This window comes from Strix aluco, chromosome 6 (genome assembly GCF_031877795.1).
Source record: "Strix aluco isolate bStrAlu1 chromosome 6, bStrAlu1.hap1, whole genome shotgun sequence".
In the NCBI taxonomy this organism is placed as follows: domain Eukaryota; kingdom Metazoa; phylum Chordata; class Aves; order Strigiformes; family Strigidae; genus Strix; species Strix aluco.
Window position 1 is genome coordinate 18,342,728 of NC_133936.1, and position 17,757 is coordinate 18,360,484.

The following is a 17,757-nucleotide window of genomic DNA, read 5'->3' on the forward strand; positions in this document are numbered from 1 at the left end:
AGCATAGCTGCTGGGGTCTGAGGTTTGACTTATGTCCTGGGGACTCTCCTGCAGATCCCTGACCAAGGGGACAGAGCACCCCAGCCTTACAGCAGGGGAAGGGAGGGTTGGGTCCCCTGAGCTGTCCCTTGCTGGTTTGGGGTTGTGTCCCCCGAGCCTGGCAGGGGGATGCTGGGCACTTGGGTGGGTTGCTTGGGGCCAGGGGAGGTGCTGAGCCTCCTGGGGCTTGCAGAAAGCCCTTCCCTCCGCTCTCCCCGCAGCCCCCCGCTGCCCGGAGCTGGGCCCCGTTTCTCTGGTCTCCTTGGTGACAATCTCATCGCTCCTCGGCTTCTCTCCAGCACCTGAAAATAGCCGCCGAAAGTGGAGATGCCTGCTCCCTTCCTTGCTGCCAGCACCCGGCGGGAGCCAGCCTGGAGCCAGGCTGCCCGGCTCAGCGCAGCTGTACGGCCTGGCCCCAGCCCACCCCCCGCACCGCTGCGGGGCAAAGGGCCACCCGGCACCGGGGCAGCCGCTGCGTCCTCGTGTCACCCCAGCCCTGCTGGTCTGTCCCCAGCACCCTGCCTTGTCCCTGCCCTTCCTCCCTGCCTTGGGGTAGCACCAGGGGACAGAGGCTTTGCTCCTTGTGCCCTGCCATGGGCCAGGGTCCAGCTGTCCCCGGGAGTCAGCCGGAGCTGCTTTGTCCCCTTGGTCTGGCAGCCACCAGCCCGCTCGCCCACGGCTGCTCCTGGGCCGGCACGGCAGCCGGCCAAGGGGTTATTTGAACCTTCCTGAAATAGAAATGGAGCCTGGAGAGAGCAGAGGGTGGGCAGGAGGGGGTGGCCCTGTGGGCGAGGAAGGAGATTCCCCAGCAGGCACCGGTTGCCCCCGCTGTGAGACCTGGGGTGGCCAGGGATGGCTGAACCTCAGCAGGACCCCGGGCAGGAGCAGGCAGGGGCAAGCAGGGCCACGTCAGCATGGAGGAAAAAAGGGTCCCCAGGTGCTCTGGGTGCTGCTCAGCCTGGGGATGGATCCAGCCCTCCTCCTGCATCCCCGGGGGAGTGGGGGGATGCTGTGCCCCCACCTGCTCCTGCTGCTGGATGGGGTGGGGGCAGTGTCTGGGTGGGCAGGGCCGTATCCTGGCAGGTGCTGAGCACTGCTCCTGGAGGATGGGGATCTGCAGAGTGGGGGGACAGGTTTTCTACCCCCAGCCATCTCTCCATCACCCCTTCCCTCGCATCCCCAGGGCCAGCGCTGTCCCCGGGGCCCTGGCCATCCCCTCCAGCCCGGTGTTGCAGGGTCGCAGGGTGGCGCAGTGGCAGCGGGCACTGCACGGCGGTGGCAGCAGTGTCCCCCCCGCAGCGGTGGCAGGGGCATGGCTGGCATTGCTCGCTGACACCCTATCTGCCAGGGCCCCGCCAGCCGCGGGCCCAGAATAGCAGCGCTGCTCCACAGTCAGCATGGAGCGACTGCCCGGTCCCACTGCGTCCCAGGTACCGCTGCGGTGGGTGGGGGGCCCAGCCTGACAGTCCCCCACTTGGGAACAGGCCACCCCCGGGGTGGGGAGATGGGGGGGGGGGGGCGGAATTGGCGGTCCCCTTGCCGTGGCCAGGCAGGTGTGGGGACAAGGACTCAGAGCGCAGCCTGGCTGGCCTGCCTGCCTGCCCCGGCGGTCGCCAGCCCCTTGGGAAGGGTTGGGGGCATTGGTGTGGGGTCGCCTCTTTCCCAGGGTTGGCTCTGGGCTCCTTAGGGAGCAGTCCCTGCACCTTTGTTATTGTAGGGTGGCTCGTAAGCATTGGCTCTGCCAGTGGGTTTGTTGTCTGGGGTTGCTCTTCCTGCTGCACGTGCTGCTTTGTTATGGTAGGGTCTCCTGGGGACTGTGGGGCATGGGGTCGGCCCTGCTCACCTCCCCGCTGCCTGGGGCTGCCTCCTTGTTATTGTAGGGTCTCCTGGGGCAGACCTGGTCCCTGGGGGGCAGGTGGGGCTGGTGGGGCTCCCAGCATGGGAGGAAGCAGGACTGGGATTTACACCTTGGGGTTGGGAAAGGGAGAGGATGGGCGCAGAGCCACTGCGGGACACGCTTGCCATCAACAGCAGAGAGAGGAGCCGGGTGCTCCTGCCATCTTCTGCCCTGACCCGGGGACCCCCACTGTCCCCTCAGAGTTGGGGTACAAACTGGACATCCTGAGCTGGAGCCATCACGGGAGTGGCAGGCTCTGGGGGTCCTGGGCGGGCAGGGGGCTCCTCAGGGGGATGGGGGCTGAGGCCAGCCCATATCCCCACCCTGAAAGTAGGGTCCTCTCTGCATGGCTTGGGGGGGGCAGGGCAGCTGGGTGGGTGCAGACAGTAGCTACGGTGGGGGAGAGGCTGGGCTGGTTTCTGCTGAGCCCCCCCTCGCTGTGTGCCCCCTCAGGTGGAGCTTCTGAATGCTGCTGCCTGCCCTGAGGAGGAAGGTGGGTAGCAGGCAGTGCCTAGTTGTGTAGGAGGGGGTGCTGGCTCACTCATGCAATGAGTGCATCAGTTCTCTGCCCACCCTGCCCATACCCTTCATCTCCCCATTCCTCAGCTCCTTCCCAGCAGCTCCCAGTGTCCCCCAGGCTGGGGAGTTGCAGTGCTGTGTGCTGCCCCTGTGGAGTGGGGAACAGGGGGATCTGTGGGGAGCACCCCCTCCTGCAGCATCCCCCTGCTCCCCTGAGGCAGGAGGGCGCTGAGACCTGGCAGCTCAGCTCACTGGCCAGGGCTGGGGCGGGTTTGCCCACAGGGTTCCCGGAGGCCCTGTGCCCCAGGGAGGAGGGGGAGGAGGAGGAAGAGGAGGAAGAAGAGGACAGGTGGAGGAGCACAAGACCCGTCACCTTCACGCTGGGCAATGAGATGCTGGGGCTGGGCCCAAGCCCGGAGAATGAATTTCAGAGCCCTGATGCTGAGGTCTACATGCACTTCATGAGGAGCCACTGCTGCTACGATGCCGTCCCCACCAGCTGCAAGCTTGTCGTCTTTGATGTCTCCCTGGAGGTGACAAAGCAGGGGATTGGTGGGGACGGGCGGGGGGGAGCAGGCTCGGGGACCCCCTGACCCCCTCCCCACTCCTCCGGCAGATCAAAAAAGCCTTCGTGGCACTGGTGGCCAATGGGGTGCGTGCCGCCCCGCTCTGGGACAGCAAGACACAGAGTTTTGTGGGTGAGTGCCTGCAGTGCTGCCTGGCCCCTTCCCCTGCTTGGCAGTGAGGGGCACGGGCAGCGCTGTCAGCCCCACGTGTCTCCACAGGGATGCTCACCATCACTGACTTCATCAACATCCTCCACCGCTACTACCGCTCGCCCCTGGTGAGTGCAGCGGGGAGGTTACGGGGGTTGTGGTGGGCATGAGGCAGGGAGGGGCTGTCCCCAGCTTTCCTAGTCCCCTCTTCATCACTAGACCATGGCCAGAGGATGCTCTGGGCCAGCCCAGCATCACTTGGGGCCCCTTTTCCTGGCTAAGATGTGATCCCTGTGCTTAGGGTGATGGGGTGGGATGCCTGGGGAAGGGGGAAGTGCCCCAGAGTCCCCTCAGTCTCCCGTTGGGCCACTGTGACCAGGGCATCTTCCGGCCCTCAGGTTCAGATCTATGAGGTGGAGGAGCACAAGATTGAGACCTGGAGAGGTAAAAAGCAGGGGGCAATGGGGGTGGCTGGGCTTGGGATGTTGCGCAGGGCATGGAGGTGGGCTCTGGGGGTGTGGCGCTGGATGAAGGGGCTGGGGGACCCCCTCTCCCACCTCTCTCCCTTGGCAGAGGTGTACCTGCAGGGCTCCTTCAAGCCTCTGGTCTACATCTCCCCGAGCAATAGGTGAGCGCCTGTCCGCTGGGGGAGAGCACCCCCCGCGGGGGGTGTGCCCGGAATGCAGCCCTATCCCCCCACGATGTCCCCGTCACCTGCAGCCTCTTCGATGCTGTCTACTCCCTGATCAAGCATAAGATCCACCGTCTGCCCGTCATCGAGCCCATCTCAGGCAATGTCCTGCACATCCTGACCCACAAGCGTATCCTCAAGTTCCTCCACATCTTTGTGAGTGCTGGGACTGCGTGTGCACACACATGATGGGTGCGTGGGGGCACAAGCAAGGGTGTTGGGGTGCGTGTAGGTGTCAGCCCAACTGTGCCCTGCCCTGCCGCAGGGCTCCACCATCCCCAAACCGCGCTTCCTGAAGAAAACCGTGCAGGAGCTGTGTGTTGGCACCTTCCGTGATGTGGCTGTTGTGCCTGAGACTGCTCCTGTCTACACCGCCCTGGAGATTTTCGTGGACCGACGTGTCTCCGCCCTGCCCGTCATCAATGATGCTGGTACCTGTGGAGGGGGCCAGTGACCCCCCCATTTCCCTTTGCCAGGGGCTCTGGCCCCATCCCTACCCAAAAAAACCCTCCTGGCCTTTGGGCTGCCCTTTGAGGTAGAGGGGGAGCATGGCGGGTTGTCCTCAGGACCCCCTCCCCAGCCCCTGCACTGTCTCTCCTTGTAGGGCAAGTGGTTGGCCTCTACTCCCGGTTTGACGTCATTGTGAGTACCCTGTGTGTTTGCATGCCCAGGCACGAGTGTGGCCCCTTGCGTGCCACTGATGGGGTGCTCATACCTGCCTGTGCCCGTGTAAAGCCACGCCACATGCAGCAACATGCACGTGCCAGTGCAGATCTGCCCCCATGCATCCCCAGGGCTCTGTGTCCCCTGCTACGCTGGCCCAAGGGGGTGCAAGGACATGTTGGGGTGCTGAGCAGGGCCACCTCTTCCACAGCACCTGGCAGCCCAGAAGACCTACAACAACCTGGACATCAGCGTGCGGGAGGCCCTGCGGCAGCGTACCATCTGCTTAGAGGGGGTTCTCACCTGCTACCCCCACGAAACCATGGAGGACGTCATCGACCGCATGGCCAAGGAGCAGGTGAGTGGCTGGGACACCTTGCACCAGCTCCAGCCCCCGCTGCCTGCTGCCCGACCTGCCTGTGATACTCTGCCTGCACCCACAGGTCCATCGCCTGGTTCTGGTGGATGAGAACCAGTACCCGCGGGGCATCGTCTCCCTCTCTGACATCCTCCAGGCCCTTGTGCTCACTCCCGCAGGTATCGATGCTCTTAACTCTTAGCCCGCGACGCTCCGTCTTTCTCCATTTGCACCCTCCATTTCTCTCCACTTCAGGTAGGCGCCGCCCCCCGCCAATGTGCGCCTGTCCCCTCTCCAACACTGGGTCACCTTCACCTCATCACCTCCCTGCCCGGGCCACCGGCCTCCAGCCCAGCCAAACTGGCCCAGGGGATGGAGGAGGCTGGGGCTGGGGTCCGGCAGCACTGGGTGCCCAGGTGGGGATGTCAGGACCTGGATGCTGTTTGTCCCTGGGGACACAAGGACCACAGGGGATCCCTTCTGGGGTCCTGATCCCAGGTGTCTGTGAGGAAGGATGGGGGCACCTGCCACGGAGACACCCCCAGACCCCCATCCAGGCAGTGCGTGGAATGCAGGTTTTGCAGGTCCCTGGGCTTTGGGCTGGATGAGGGTTTTGGGGTGTGATGCACCCCAAGACAAAAAGCCCTCTTTTGACCTTGCCTCAAAGCCCCCCCTGAGACCTGAGCCCCTCCAGTGCCTGGGGAACACAGAGGGGACAGACCCCCACTCGCACACTCCAGACATGTTGCCCACCACTAGCCATGTGCACAGTGGGGCCAACCCATGGCTGGCAGAGCCCTCCACCCCCTCCAGCCCCGAAACTGCTTGCTCCAGGGATGGGGCTCACTCCTGAGCCATGCTGGGACTGCACTGCCTGGCCACCTGCACCTCACTCCGCTCACCCCCTGCCTGGTGAGTCCTTGCTGGTGGTGGGTGGGCACAGTGCTGGCACCCACTGTGGCACCCATTTAGGGGTGAACAGGGGAGGAGGGAGCTGGCCCTGGTGTCCAGCTGCTTCCCAAAGGTAATGATGCTTTTTTGGGGTGGTGGTGGGGAACAGGCTTGGGACAGCCTCATGCCCACCAGTTCCCCCAGAAGTGCTCAGCTTCTCCACATAGAAGGGGACTGAGAGTGGGGTGTGTGAACCATACCAGACATGGGACTCCCTCTCCCCCGACTTCCCCATCACGGTGCCTCTGCTCACCCCATCCTCTGCTACCCATGGGGTGGCTGTGTCGGGAGCTGCAGGGGGCCACCAGGCTGTCCCTCTCTAGGCCAGCCCCCACCCTGGGGGCTTACATCCAAGCCAGGGATGGGGACAAGACCCCGGTCTCCACCGGGGCGGTCAGAGGGCCGTGCCACAGGGTGTCCAGCCCAGTGCCAGTGCCCGCCGAGGGGTTACGGCCTCGCACACTCTCTCACCCCACAGGCATTGACCGAGCCTCGCTCTGAAGACACCAGGGAAGTGCCACCATCTCTGCTGACTTGGGGGCCTCTTGCATGGCCCTGGGGCTGTGGATGGAGGCTCTCTGCAGGGAGGACCTGCCTGCCCACACCGGTCCTGGGACTCGTCTTGAGTCTGGGGCCAAATCCTGCCAGCCTCGGAGAGGCAGGGAGCAGGAAAAAGGGGGCTCGGGGGTGCCTCCTGCCAGCAAGCATAGTGATGCTTGATGGGCACCATGCTGGAGGAGTCATGCCCTGCCCGCAGCTGGACGCGGGGATGCACATGGCCCTGGGGGAACTCAGCCACCCCTCTCCCATCCTGCTGCTGGATTCAAGTGCTTCAGCCACGGCTCCCCCGCGGTGAGCACAGTCCCGCCAGCTGTGCCCGGTAGCGTAGGCTCAGCTGCACACAGAGGCTTGTTTATTGTAGGGTCACACGGGGCTGGAGCTCCCTGGCAGAGGCGCAGCCTGCGCGGGAGCCGGCACTTAGTGCAGGCACTTGCACGGGGACCCTGTGCATGGTTTGGGGTGGGAGGGGGGTATTTATTTATTTGCTGGTCTGTTCAACCTTGTTGTAATAAATCAGCCTGCTCCAGGAACTGCTGCCTTGCCTTTCTGGGGTGCAGCTGGTCATGGCTCCTCCGGAGAGAGCCAGGCTGGGGAGGGGGTGACAGCTGCTCGGCATGGCTGGGCAACCCAGTCTGGGACCCCAGCGAGGGTGGTGTGGGCACAGGGTGGCACCTCTGCCCATCTGGGTAGAGCCGGGGGATGGGGACATGGGGCATGCAGCCTTGATAGCTCCACCATGGCAGTGGTGTGCAGGTCCCCTCGGGGACACCCCAGGGATGGCAGCCTTGGTGCCAGCAAGGTTTCTGCCTGCTGCTGCCCTCAGTCCAGTTAGGATCCCCAAGCATCAGGAGGGTGAGGGGGGTTCGCTGTTAGGGTGCCCCGTACTCCAGCCCTCCAGGACCCTGGGCAAGCGGCAATGCAGCCCCTGCCTCTGGCTGCTCTGAGCCCCTGCGATGGCCCTGGATATCAGCCCCACGTCCCCACTAGGGGATGGGGGGAGCTGAGCCGATCCTCTCCCACTGCTTCTCCCAGAGTGAGTCCTGCCCCCATTCCCGTGACCCTGTATCAGCATCTCAGTGAAGTAACGGCTGATAGTGAAAGGTCCCGGGTGCTCCACACCCCTCCTGTGCTGGCTGGCCCTGCCAGGGACACGATACCAGCACTGGGTGGTGACAGGCCTCCTCCCCAGCACGGGGGACGTGCATTGCTTCGCTTACCCAGGCTGGCTCTGTCTCTCTGAACCAGGCGCAAACCCCCAACCCCCGCCGGCGCTCGACTCTCCCCTGGCAGGCAGAGAGGGAAACTGAGGCACAGAGAAGTGGCTGAGGCCAAGGTCAGCTGTTCAGAGAGGACCCAGATGTCCTGGCTCCAGGCACAGATCCACGCGCAGCTACACAAGGACGGGACGAAGGAGACACCGAATGGCAGCAAGCCCCCTCCCCGCTTACCCCCCGCCCTGGCAGAGTTCCCAGGTCCCCGACACAGCCCAGCTGGGCATGGGATGGGGGGGATACAACCCCTCGCGGTGTGTGAAAGGCACAGCAGTTCCCCAAGCCTCCTGCTGATTTGGGGTAGGGGGATACTAGTGCCCCAGGGGCAAATTGGGGGTATCCCTTACCCCCCTCATCTTCCCCACAGTGGGGCTGGGAGCTCCCTGGCCCAAGCTGGGCAGGAGGTGGGTGCTGGGGTGGGTTTGCCTTCCTGCCCCTCCTCCTGGGGCAGCGGGGGTCCCCACTCAGCACCCAGGGTGAGGGGGTGGGTGCGCAGTCAGGGGGCCCCCGGGCGAGCGATGAACTCCAGGTTGATGGGCTTGTCGGCCACCAGGACAATGCGGGACACGGACGTCACCTCCACACCGCGGGGGTCCGGCCGCACTTCGAATGCCTGGATGATCTGTGGGGAGAAGGGGGGGTGGCAGTGCCTTGGGGACTCCCTGGGGCCTCCATCCCATCTTGTGGCGAGTTACCCTGGGTGGGGGGTCTCTACTCACCCTGGCGAGGGCCAGGTGCATCTCCAGCTCAGCAATGCGGCGGCCGACACAGGCGCGGACCCCGTAGCCGAAGGGGATGGAGCTGAAGGGGTGATGGGGGGAGCCGTGGCCCCGGAGCCAGCGCTGGGGCAGGAACCGCTCGGGCTCGGGGAAGTAGGTCTCATCATGGGACATTGCGTAGTGTGCCAGGACAAAGAGGGTCTGTGGGGCAAGAAGAGGGGGGATTAATGATCCCCATCCAGCCCCACTGAGTACAGTGGGGGTCCCCACGGCATGTTGCCCACTCACGTTCTTGGGGAAGAGGTAGTCTCCGATGACAATGTCCTTCTCATAGAAGACCCTGGCATTGGTGGGCACCACAGGGTAGACCCTGGGATATGGGGAAAGTTAGTGGGGGAGCAGGACCCATCTGGGAACCCCAGAGGAAGAGAGCCACAGACAGGGCAAAGGGGGAGCATCTCCTGCTGCTCAGCAGCTCTGTCCTCCTCCCCAGGGAGGAGGTGGATGGATGTGGCTCTGAGGGAATGAAATCCAGCCCTGCACCCTGCCTGGCTGGTGCATCCCCCAATGCTGGGTGGGGGAAGAAGGAAGGGACTGCCCCTGGGGAACACGTTGGTGACCAGGACCCTGGGGCAGGGGCAAGGCTAGGCTGTACCTCAGCGTCTCCTTGATAACAGCCCGAAGCATCGGCATCTTGGGGATATCCTCAGCACCAGGAAACCGGTTGGCAGGCACAACAGCTTTCAGCTCCTGGTACAGGGTCTCCTGGATGCCCAGGTCACGGGAGAGGTGGTACAGGGCCCAGGACAGCGTGTTGGAGGTCTGGGGGAGTGGAGTGCCAAGAGGAGTGAGGGAGGTGGGGCTGGTACCCAAGCAGTGCCAAGCATGGCACCAGTGCAGCTCCAGACAGTCCCTGCTTCAGTGCGCAGGGAAGCCAGCGGGCATGGGGGAAACTGAGGCAGGGAGCAGAGCAGAGGACAGGGTCTGTACTGACCGATCCCTGAGGGTTTGCCCCTGTGGAGCATCAGCCCCCCACCTGCCATCCCAGAGCAGCTGAGCGTGACCCCATGGTTCCCCCCAGCATGGAGCTCAGCAGGGATCTCCCAACGGTGGCTGCCCAGCTCTCACCGTGTCCACGCCAGCCAGCAGCAGCTCGGCCACGCTGCCGTAGACCTCATCCAGGCTGAGCCTGCCGCTGGCCAGCAGGTAGCTCAGGTAGCCAGACACCTCCTTGCCCCGCTCCACCTGGCCCTCCAGCTCCACCATCTTTCGGTCAATGAGGGTCTTGCCTGCAGGGACAGAGAGCAGGACCCAGCACTGACAGAGCGGGGGTGGCCAAAAGGACACATGGCCGGGGACTACCCCACTTTTGAGGCTCCTTAAGGAGTCCAATCCCACCGTGTCAGGCCCCCATCATCACCGCTCACCGAAGGCAAAGATGGTGTCCCAGCTGTCCAGGTAGCGGTCCCAGAAGGGCAGCACCTTGCGGCTCCATCGGGGAAGGACGGTGGCAAAGATGGAGTTCTTGAACATAAGGTTGATGGAGTCGATGAAGCGCTGGGTCTCGGCGGGGACCTGCTGCTTCAGGCACCCGATGCGGGTCTCGAAGAGGATATAGGAGATCCCTGTGGGGGACAGGCCACATCCAGACCCCCGTGGGGATGGGAAGAGCAGGGCAGGGCAGGGGCAAGGGGGAGGACCCCCCTACCTTCCAGGGCGAAGCGGTAGAGCAGGTTGGCCACGTCCCCCACCAGCACCCCTGAGGGGCTGCGGCTCCGCTCGTCCCGCAGCCGCACCATCAGGTCCGACACCACCTCCCCGATGGCGTCTGCGTACAGCACCGCCTCCGAGGGCTTCAGCAGCCGCTTGTTGAGGACCTGGCGCAGGCGGTACCAGCGCTCCCCTTCCCTGCGCGGGGATGGGGCTCAGTGCCGGGGGCAGCGCTGGGCAGGGAGCAGTGGCTGTCAGCAGTTTCCCAATCCCTGGTGCATCCTCCCCAGGCTGGGCTGGAACCACCCCAGGGGGCTTTCCACCCCCCATGGCCATGCCCTTCTGCTTGGGGGGAACGTGCTTCTTGCAGGAGAGGGAGCACTGTGAGCTGCCACCTGGGCCCTGCACCAGAGGAAGGGACAGGAGCCGCCTGCCACCCCACAGAGCGTAGCCAGGGCAGGACTCACTCAGTGAAGGGTCCGTAGGGCAGGTGACGGGTGTCCCGATGCTCCTTCCACAGGGCCATGTCACTCCGCATGGGGTATTTGCCCTCCTGCCGTAGCAGCTGCTCCAGCACCACTGGGCTCCCAATGTTGATGTTCTCATAATGCCCGAAGGTTGACTTCCAGATGGGGCCGTAAATGCGCCGGGACATCAGCTGTGATGCACCAGAGCGTGACAGGGTGAATGGGACAGGGCCAGCGCTGGGGCTGGATCAGCCCCTCCCTGCCCTGGTGCTGCCCTGCACGTGTCCAGCATGCTCTGCACCCATCTCAGGGACTCCTCAGCACCAGCTGGGCCCAAGCACCTGCGTCTGACCCCTCAGGCTGGCACCATCCTTGAAGCGCTCTGCAGATGGCTTGGGCTGGTGTCTCCAGGCACATGTCCTCTGCCAGCACTAAGCACACCAGGCACTGACCCCTGGCACAGGCTGGCACATCCCTCACCCACCCCAGAGATGCATGGAGGGCCTGGTGGGCCTTTTGGGGACAGCAGAGACAGGGGCAACTGCCAAGCACAGGGCTCTGCCGAGTTGCAGGGCTATTGCAGCAGCAGTCAGCAGGTCCAAGCCCTGATGCTTCCAGCATGGCCCCAGCTCTGCTCAACCTGGGGACAACAGTCCCTGTGTGGGTCCTTGAACCCACCACCTGATAAGGGTGGTTAATGATCAGTGGTGGGAGGGCAGTGCCAGGCTGGGACAGGACTGGGCTGCTCCCAGGGCAGGCTGCCACCCCCAGGGCATGGCCCTGGAGTCATGGGCTCAGAAGCCAGCTAGGGGACATCCACCAGCATCAGCCCTGCTCTGGGTCCACTGGCCGCAGCTCTCCTCTCCTTGGCTGCACCCAAGGGTGTCATGCCTGCCTCTCTGCCGGGGAGCACCGTGACCCCCAAGTGCATCCCTCGGGGCAGCTGGGCACCCCTTTGCAAGTGGATCTGTACAGGGCCACATCCAAGGGGTGCTTTCCATCCCATCCAGGCAGGCCAGAGCCCCTGTGGAGCAGAGTCAAGCCTGGGGGGCTGTGGGGGACCTAGCAGGGAAGCCCTGGTACCCATTCCCCGCGGCTGCGGGGATGCACGTGGTACAATCTCCCTTGGTGACTGACTGCATCTCAGCCTGCGCCCGGATTCAGCTGGATTCGTCACCGCGGGGAGACGTTCCTCGCGCGTGGTGGCAGGAGGAGGGGGAGGGACGGCCACACCGGTGCCGCAGGCAGCTCGCCGGGCGAACACACTGCGTGGGGCCACGGGCAGCCGGGTCGAAGCCTGTCCACCGGCATCTGCTGGCAACCAGGACCCGACATGGCCCAGGTCTCGGAGAGCAGGGCTGAGAGAAGCCAGAGCTGCCGGGATCCGGGGAAAGGCACCTCCGGAGCACGTGGGCATCTGTCCGCAAAGCCGGGCCATACTCAAAGCCCCAAGGGCAGGAGGGAGCTGCAGGGAGCCCCCGTGCCCGCTCCTGGAGACCCTGCTGCCTTGTGACAGCCCCTTCTCCAAACAGCAGCGCCTGGTGCTCTGTGGTGCTGGGGAGGCCTGATCCCGCATGCTCCTCTGGCCGGTCAGAGCTCCAGAGCACTGGAAGATGCCGCCTGGCTCATGGCCAGCCAAGCCCATCGCTTGCTTCATCCGACGTATGAGGAAGTGTTGACAGAAGAAAACAAACACCTCTGCCTATCCCTCCCATGCCTGCCTAGGTACCATCTGCCCAAACACCTGCTGGGCTGCCTGCCCCCCAAACCGTGGCCCCTCCAGCATGTCACGGCTGGGGCGGTCTGCGCTGCCCGGGGATGCCGGGACCCCGTGAGCCACCCCCTACCCTTTGCCCTCGGCTGCCTGGCCGGCTCGGGGATGCCGGAGCCGCCCTGGGCTGGCAGGACCGTCCCGGGGCCACCCAGTTCTGTGCTGGCCCCTCTCCGCGCTGCTGGCCCCAGCATCACCCCACCACGGTGCAGGGGTGCTCCCCGCCGCCCAGCCCCTCCTCTCCCCCGCCCCGCCGCCCCCGTTCAACTCCCCGCCGTCCCTTGGGGGCTGCTCCCCCCCCGCCGGAGCCCACCTCACCCTGCTCCCAGTGCACCCACTCCCCTCTTTGCAAAGCCCCCCCCACGCACAGCACCCTCTCCGCAGCCCACCCGGGAGCCCCTCCGCCCCACGCATCCCTCCCAGCACCCCCACCCCCGCGCGCCCTGCAGGGTCCCCAGGCCCCCCGCGCACCCCGCAGCCCCGGCCCCCCCGGCCCCGCAGCCCCCGGGCCGGGCTGCCCCGGCGCACCTGGAGCCGGTGCGTGTGCAGCAGGTAGCCCCGCAGGAAAAGCCAGACGAAAGTCCGGAGCAGCCCCGGCCCCGGTAGCTCCTCCGGTCCCTTCAGCCGCGCCGGCCCCGCCGCCGCCGCCGCCGAGCCCCCGGTCCTGCGCGGCGGCCCCGGGCTGCTACGCGGCGGCGGCGGGCGGGGGCGCAGGAGCAGCGGCAGCAGCAGCCGCCGGGCCCCGCCGCTCGGGCCCGCCATGCTCCGTCGGCAGCGCACGGGACGGGGCGGGGCGGGGAGGCACCGGGGGCGACGGGGGGCGGCACCGGGGGCGGTGCGGGGGGCGGCGCGGGGGCGGGAACCGGGTACCGGCACCGGGAACTGAGCATCGCGCACCGGGAACTGAGCATCGCGCACCGGGTACCGCGCACCGGGCGCTGCGCACTGGGGTACGGGGTACCGGCTGCTGCACAGCGGGGACCGGGCACCGGGCGGTGTGGACCGGGCACCGTGTGCCAGCTACTGCACAGCAGCTACCGGGCCGTGGGTACCGACTACAGCATACCGGGTACTGGGTCTGGTACACCGGGCACCGCGCACCAGCATCACACACCGTGTAACGGGTTCTAGGTACTGGGAACTGGCCTCAGTGGTACCCAGGTACTAGGTGCCACATGCTGTGCACTGCATGGTGACACTGTGCACCAGGCAGCTGGCAGCCAGCGCTGGCACGGCACAGTAGGTACAGCACCCTGGGCACAAAGCAGTGTGTGGCACCGGCACCGGTCCCAGCACCAGGTGCTGCGCACCGGGCATTGCAGACGGGCAGCGGGCACTGGGCACTGCTCACCGGGCACTGGCACCGGCACTGGGCACTGCACCAGGCACCGCACATCATGGGCCAGCACTGGCGTCACACTCCGGCACTGGGTACCGCACCCCAGACCCTGCACACCCCGCAGTGGGACCAGGCTCACTGCTGGGCCTGCTCTTCGGGGCGCTGCCCCTCCTGGCCTGAGCCCTCCTGTCCTGTCGCCATCCCCTGCCTGTCACCCCCTGTCCCTGCCTTGTCCCCTTGTGATGTGGGACGATGCCCACGGAGCTGGGTCTGAGCTGTCCCAATCCCTCTCTCAGTGCTTCCTCCGGGCGCTGCCAGCCAGGAGCCGAGATGGGGCTCAGCATGCCCAGTGCGGCTGCTGGCAGCCCAGCTGGAGGAAGATTTGCTTCCTCTTCACACCAGGGAGAGCATGGCACCAGCTCCTGCCCAACCTGGTGCAGGCCAGGCTGTCCAGCCCACAAGCAGGACTCTGCTGCGGCAGCATCCAAGGCCGTGGGTGCAGGGCATGTCCCCTCTGGCCAGCCTGGCACTGCCAGCAGGTCCTGGGGCCGTGGGGCAGGGCACTGCTCTGCCCAGGTGTCACTCCTGGGGCAGCTGGCACCATGCCTCTGGCTGGCACATCCCAGCACTGATCATTAACCACCTTATCGGGGGGTGAGTTCAAGGTCCTGGACCGGGACGTTTTGTCCCCAGGTTGGGCAGACAGCTCAGAGTCCTGTGGGTGGCTGTTGTCCCCTCGGTCCAACCTCACGGAGGGACAAGGGATGTCCCAGGCTGGGCTCCAGGCTGGTGCCTGGTGTGCTCCCCGCCAGCGGGGGAGGGATGGCAGTGCAGGATCCGCGTCCCCCGCCCGGTGGCTGCAGACACCGGTGAGGCACCCCAGGCTGGGACAGCCAAGCGTGAGCGCCTGCCGCCATCTCATGGCTGTTCACAGCCAGCTCCGCCGCTCGCCCTGCCCCAGCCGGGCCCAGAGCCGGGGGCAACGGCAGAGCCCAGACCCCCAGCCCTGCTTGGGGCTTCCCAGCCTGGCACCCGACCCCCCTGCGGCTCTCGCCCCCCGTGCCAGGGGATACCTCGGGCTCTCCCAGCCTGCTGCCGCCGTGTTTGCCTTTGCTGAGGAGTGGGACCCTGCCACCTTTTTCAGTTTAAAATCATTGCTCATTGCAAAACCAGTAAAAACAACAGGCCCTGGTAAAAAGTCTCCATCTTTCTTATAAACCCCTTTATATAAATATCGGAAGGCTGCAGTAAGGTCTCCTGGAGCCTTCTCTCTTCCAGGTTGAACAACTCCAACTCTCTCAGCCTTTCTCCATGGGAGAGATGTCCCAGCCCTCTGACCACTTCTGTGGCCCTCCTCTGGACCCGCTCTAACAGATCCATGCCTCTCTTGTACTGAGGACCCCAGAGCTGGATGCAGTGCTGCAGGTGGCGTCTCACGAGAGTGGAGTGGAGGGGGAGCATCAATCACCTCCCTCACCCTGCTGGCCACGCTTCTAGTTTTGCAGTCCCAGATGTGATCGGCTTTTTGGGCTGTGAGTGCACATTGCCAGCTCCTATACTATTTTTCATCCGCCAGTACCCCCAAGTCCTTCTCTGCAGGGCTGCTCTCCATCCATCCATCCATCCATCCATCCATCCATCCATCCGTCCCCCAGCCTGTACCGCTGCTGGGGTTGCCCCGACCCCGGGGCTCTGTGGAAGGGCAGACTTTACCACCGCAGCGGCTCCCCGGGCCGGTGCCCGCTCCCCCCGCAGCCCGGCCGGGGCGGGGGGGCACCGGCAGCCCGGTTCTTTCCATCTCCCGCCGCTAGGCTGTGCTCCCCGCCCTCGGACCGCGGCGCGGGGGCCGGCCGGGGGCTCCGCCGGGGCCGGCTGCCAGGGCTGTGGGGGAGGCCGTGCAGGAAGGGGGGGCGGGGGGGGGCGGGTGAGTCAGACACCACCCCCCCACCCCCGAGCTGTCCGGAGGGGACTTCCGAAGGGAAGCGGCTGGGCCATGACACATCCGCAGCCGGGGGATGCCGCGGGGAGCCGGGGGCATCGCCAGCTCCCGGGAAGTCCCCCAGTGCGGGGCCAGCCCTGGCCCCAGCTTGGTGACAGGCAGGGCAGAGACAGGAGAGCAAGTGCGTTTATCCATGGGGAAGGGGAGCTGGGGGTGGCACGTCCCATCCTGTGTGTCCCTCTGCCCCGGGGATGCTGCGACTCGTCCCACGGCCACATCATCAGGTCTGACCTCACCTCACTGGTGGGACCTCTCGGTGCAGAGACAGGCACCGTGGGACCCCCGCGGCTGCTCTGCCCCCATCCACCACACACGGAGTGCTCCCCCCAACATGGAGGGTCCTGGCTGCCGGGACAGAGTGGCAGTTTCTTTACGTGACTTGTGCAGTGTCACCCAGGAGCTCAAAACTTTTCCCAGGGCTGCATCCACTAACCCCCATTTGCTCTCCCACAGCCGGGGGGGAAGCGGGGTGTCCCAGGGGAGGGCATCCCCTGACTCACCCCCAAGACAGCCCAGTCTGTGAGAAGGTTGAGCCCAGGGTCCCGGGGACCGTAAACAGCCCACAGCATTTAACTGGAGATGGTCCATCACGCCAGCTGTGTGTCACCACACTGTCACTGCCTGAGTCATGAGCCATGCTGGGGCCAGTGGGGCTGCACAGGGGGGACATGGGGAGAGCCAGAGGGATGGGGACAGATCCCAGACCTGGAGACAGCTGCTCTTTTTGCACACAGAGAGTTCAAGTGGGACCCTCTTGTCCCTCTCCCAAAGGTCCCCATCCCTTTGTTTCCCTCTGTCCGACCCCTCAGACCTGGACAGGGGCTTGAGGACAGAACAAAGCTTTTGAAATGAGGTAAATCAACCAGCAGGATGGTTTCCACACACACACCATGCAGAGCTCAGCACCCTGCAGCGAGCTCTGCTCTGGACTCCCCCCACTTTATGCCCTGCGGGACCCCAGCGGGCCGGGACCTTTCCCCGAGGACGTGGGAGTGGGACACTGGAGTGAGCCTGGGGCTGGCGGCCTGTTATCATGGGAGACAGGAGGCAGCCCTGGGCTGCTCTCAAGTGGTCCCAGCTGATTAGTGACTTCAAGTGCCTACGGAGTTATTCTAAGTCAAGTAGGCACAAAGGGACCTGACCTGGGACCAGCGAGACCATCACTGGGCTTTGCTGGGGCATCCCCCATCACCTCTGCTTCCCGCCAAGCCCTCCAAGCTGGGGAGGTGTCCCCGCTCCATCTGCTCTCTCTGTCCCTTACTCCTCCTGCAAAAGGCTGTTTGCTCCAGCCCAAAGCAAACCTGATTTTATCTCCCGACTCCAGTTCCCTTGGCTGTGGGCCACGGTCGATGCCTCCCACGCAGAACTTGTGAAGCCCATTCGGGGACCCGCGCACAGAGCGGGCTGTGTACACTGCCACATGACATCATGTTTACGGCCTGCGGGGGCCCAAGGACACCCCCTCCCAGCGGCATCTCTTCCAGCCCAAGCAATGTGTGTCCTTCCTATGGCTGGACAGACAGACGTGCGGGGGGCTGGCAGGAGCAGACTGGCCCCAGCGCCACGTCTGCCCGTAGAGGGGTGGTTTCACTTTTGCTGCACTGCAAGCTGGTCCCCCCGGCCTCAGTTTCCCCTCTGGGCAGTGGAGAGCAGATCTGGTGCTAGCAGTGAGAGTGCGCTGCTGCGGCAGCACAAGGTCAGACCCTCGAGTTGTTGCGCAAAGAGAAAGGCAAATTTTCCCCCCTTGGGACACGGATGTTCCCTTCTCTCCCAGGACAGAGCAGGGCCTTTTTTGCTGCTGCATGAAACTGAAGTTGTTGGGAAAGAACAACAATGTCCAGAGCCACAGGGGCTCACTAAAGAGTGCTAGGGCCATCGTTTCTCCTGTCGTCAGTCCATCCGTCCGTCCATCCATCATCCATCCATCCATTCATCCATCAACACTTGCACGCAGCTTCCTATCTCACAGCCATCTCTCCATCCATCTACTGAGCTGCCTGCGCACTCACCCATCCATCCATCGACAAACGTGTGCATCACTCTTCCCACCCATCCCCACACCTACCTGCCCGTCCATCCAGCTAGC

At 65.0% G+C, this 17,757-nt stretch overlaps 2 protein-coding genes across 2 annotated transcripts; one reads left to right on the forward strand and one right to left on the reverse strand.

Moving 5' to 3' along the window:
• Window positions 1-1,397: 1,397 nt before the first annotated feature.
• PRKAG3 (protein kinase AMP-activated non-catalytic subunit gamma 3) lies at window positions 1,398-6,925 on the forward strand. Its single transcript, XM_074828889.1, has 12 exons — window positions 1,398-1,469; window positions 2,390-2,429; window positions 2,738-2,988; window positions 3,072-3,153; window positions 3,241-3,299; window positions 3,570-3,615; window positions 3,745-3,799; window positions 3,892-4,018; window positions 4,128-4,293; window positions 4,467-4,504; window positions 4,737-4,883; window positions 4,969-6,925. The coding sequence occupies exons 1-12, from the start codon at window positions 1,437-1,439 to the stop codon at window positions 5,083-5,085; spliced, it is 1,161 nt and encodes a 386-aa protein (XP_074684990.1). The 5' UTR covers window positions 1,398-1,436; the 3' UTR covers window positions 5,086-6,925.
• A 789-nt stretch (window positions 6,926-7,714) lies between these two features.
• Window positions 7,715-13,095, reverse strand: CYP27A1 (cytochrome P450 family 27 subfamily A member 1). Its single transcript, XM_074828888.1, has 9 exons — window positions 12,862-13,095; window positions 10,563-10,753; window positions 10,094-10,293; window positions 9,813-10,010; window positions 9,514-9,674; window positions 9,041-9,207; window positions 8,674-8,755; window positions 8,386-8,586; window positions 7,715-8,288 (listed from the first exon to the last, which is right to left on the reverse strand). Exons 1-9 carry the CDS (start codon window positions 13,093-13,095, stop codon window positions 8,163-8,165), a joined length of 1,560 nt encoding a protein of 519 aa, XP_074684989.1. The 3' UTR covers window positions 7,715-8,162.
• Between the last annotated feature and the right edge of the window lie 4,662 nt (window positions 13,096-17,757).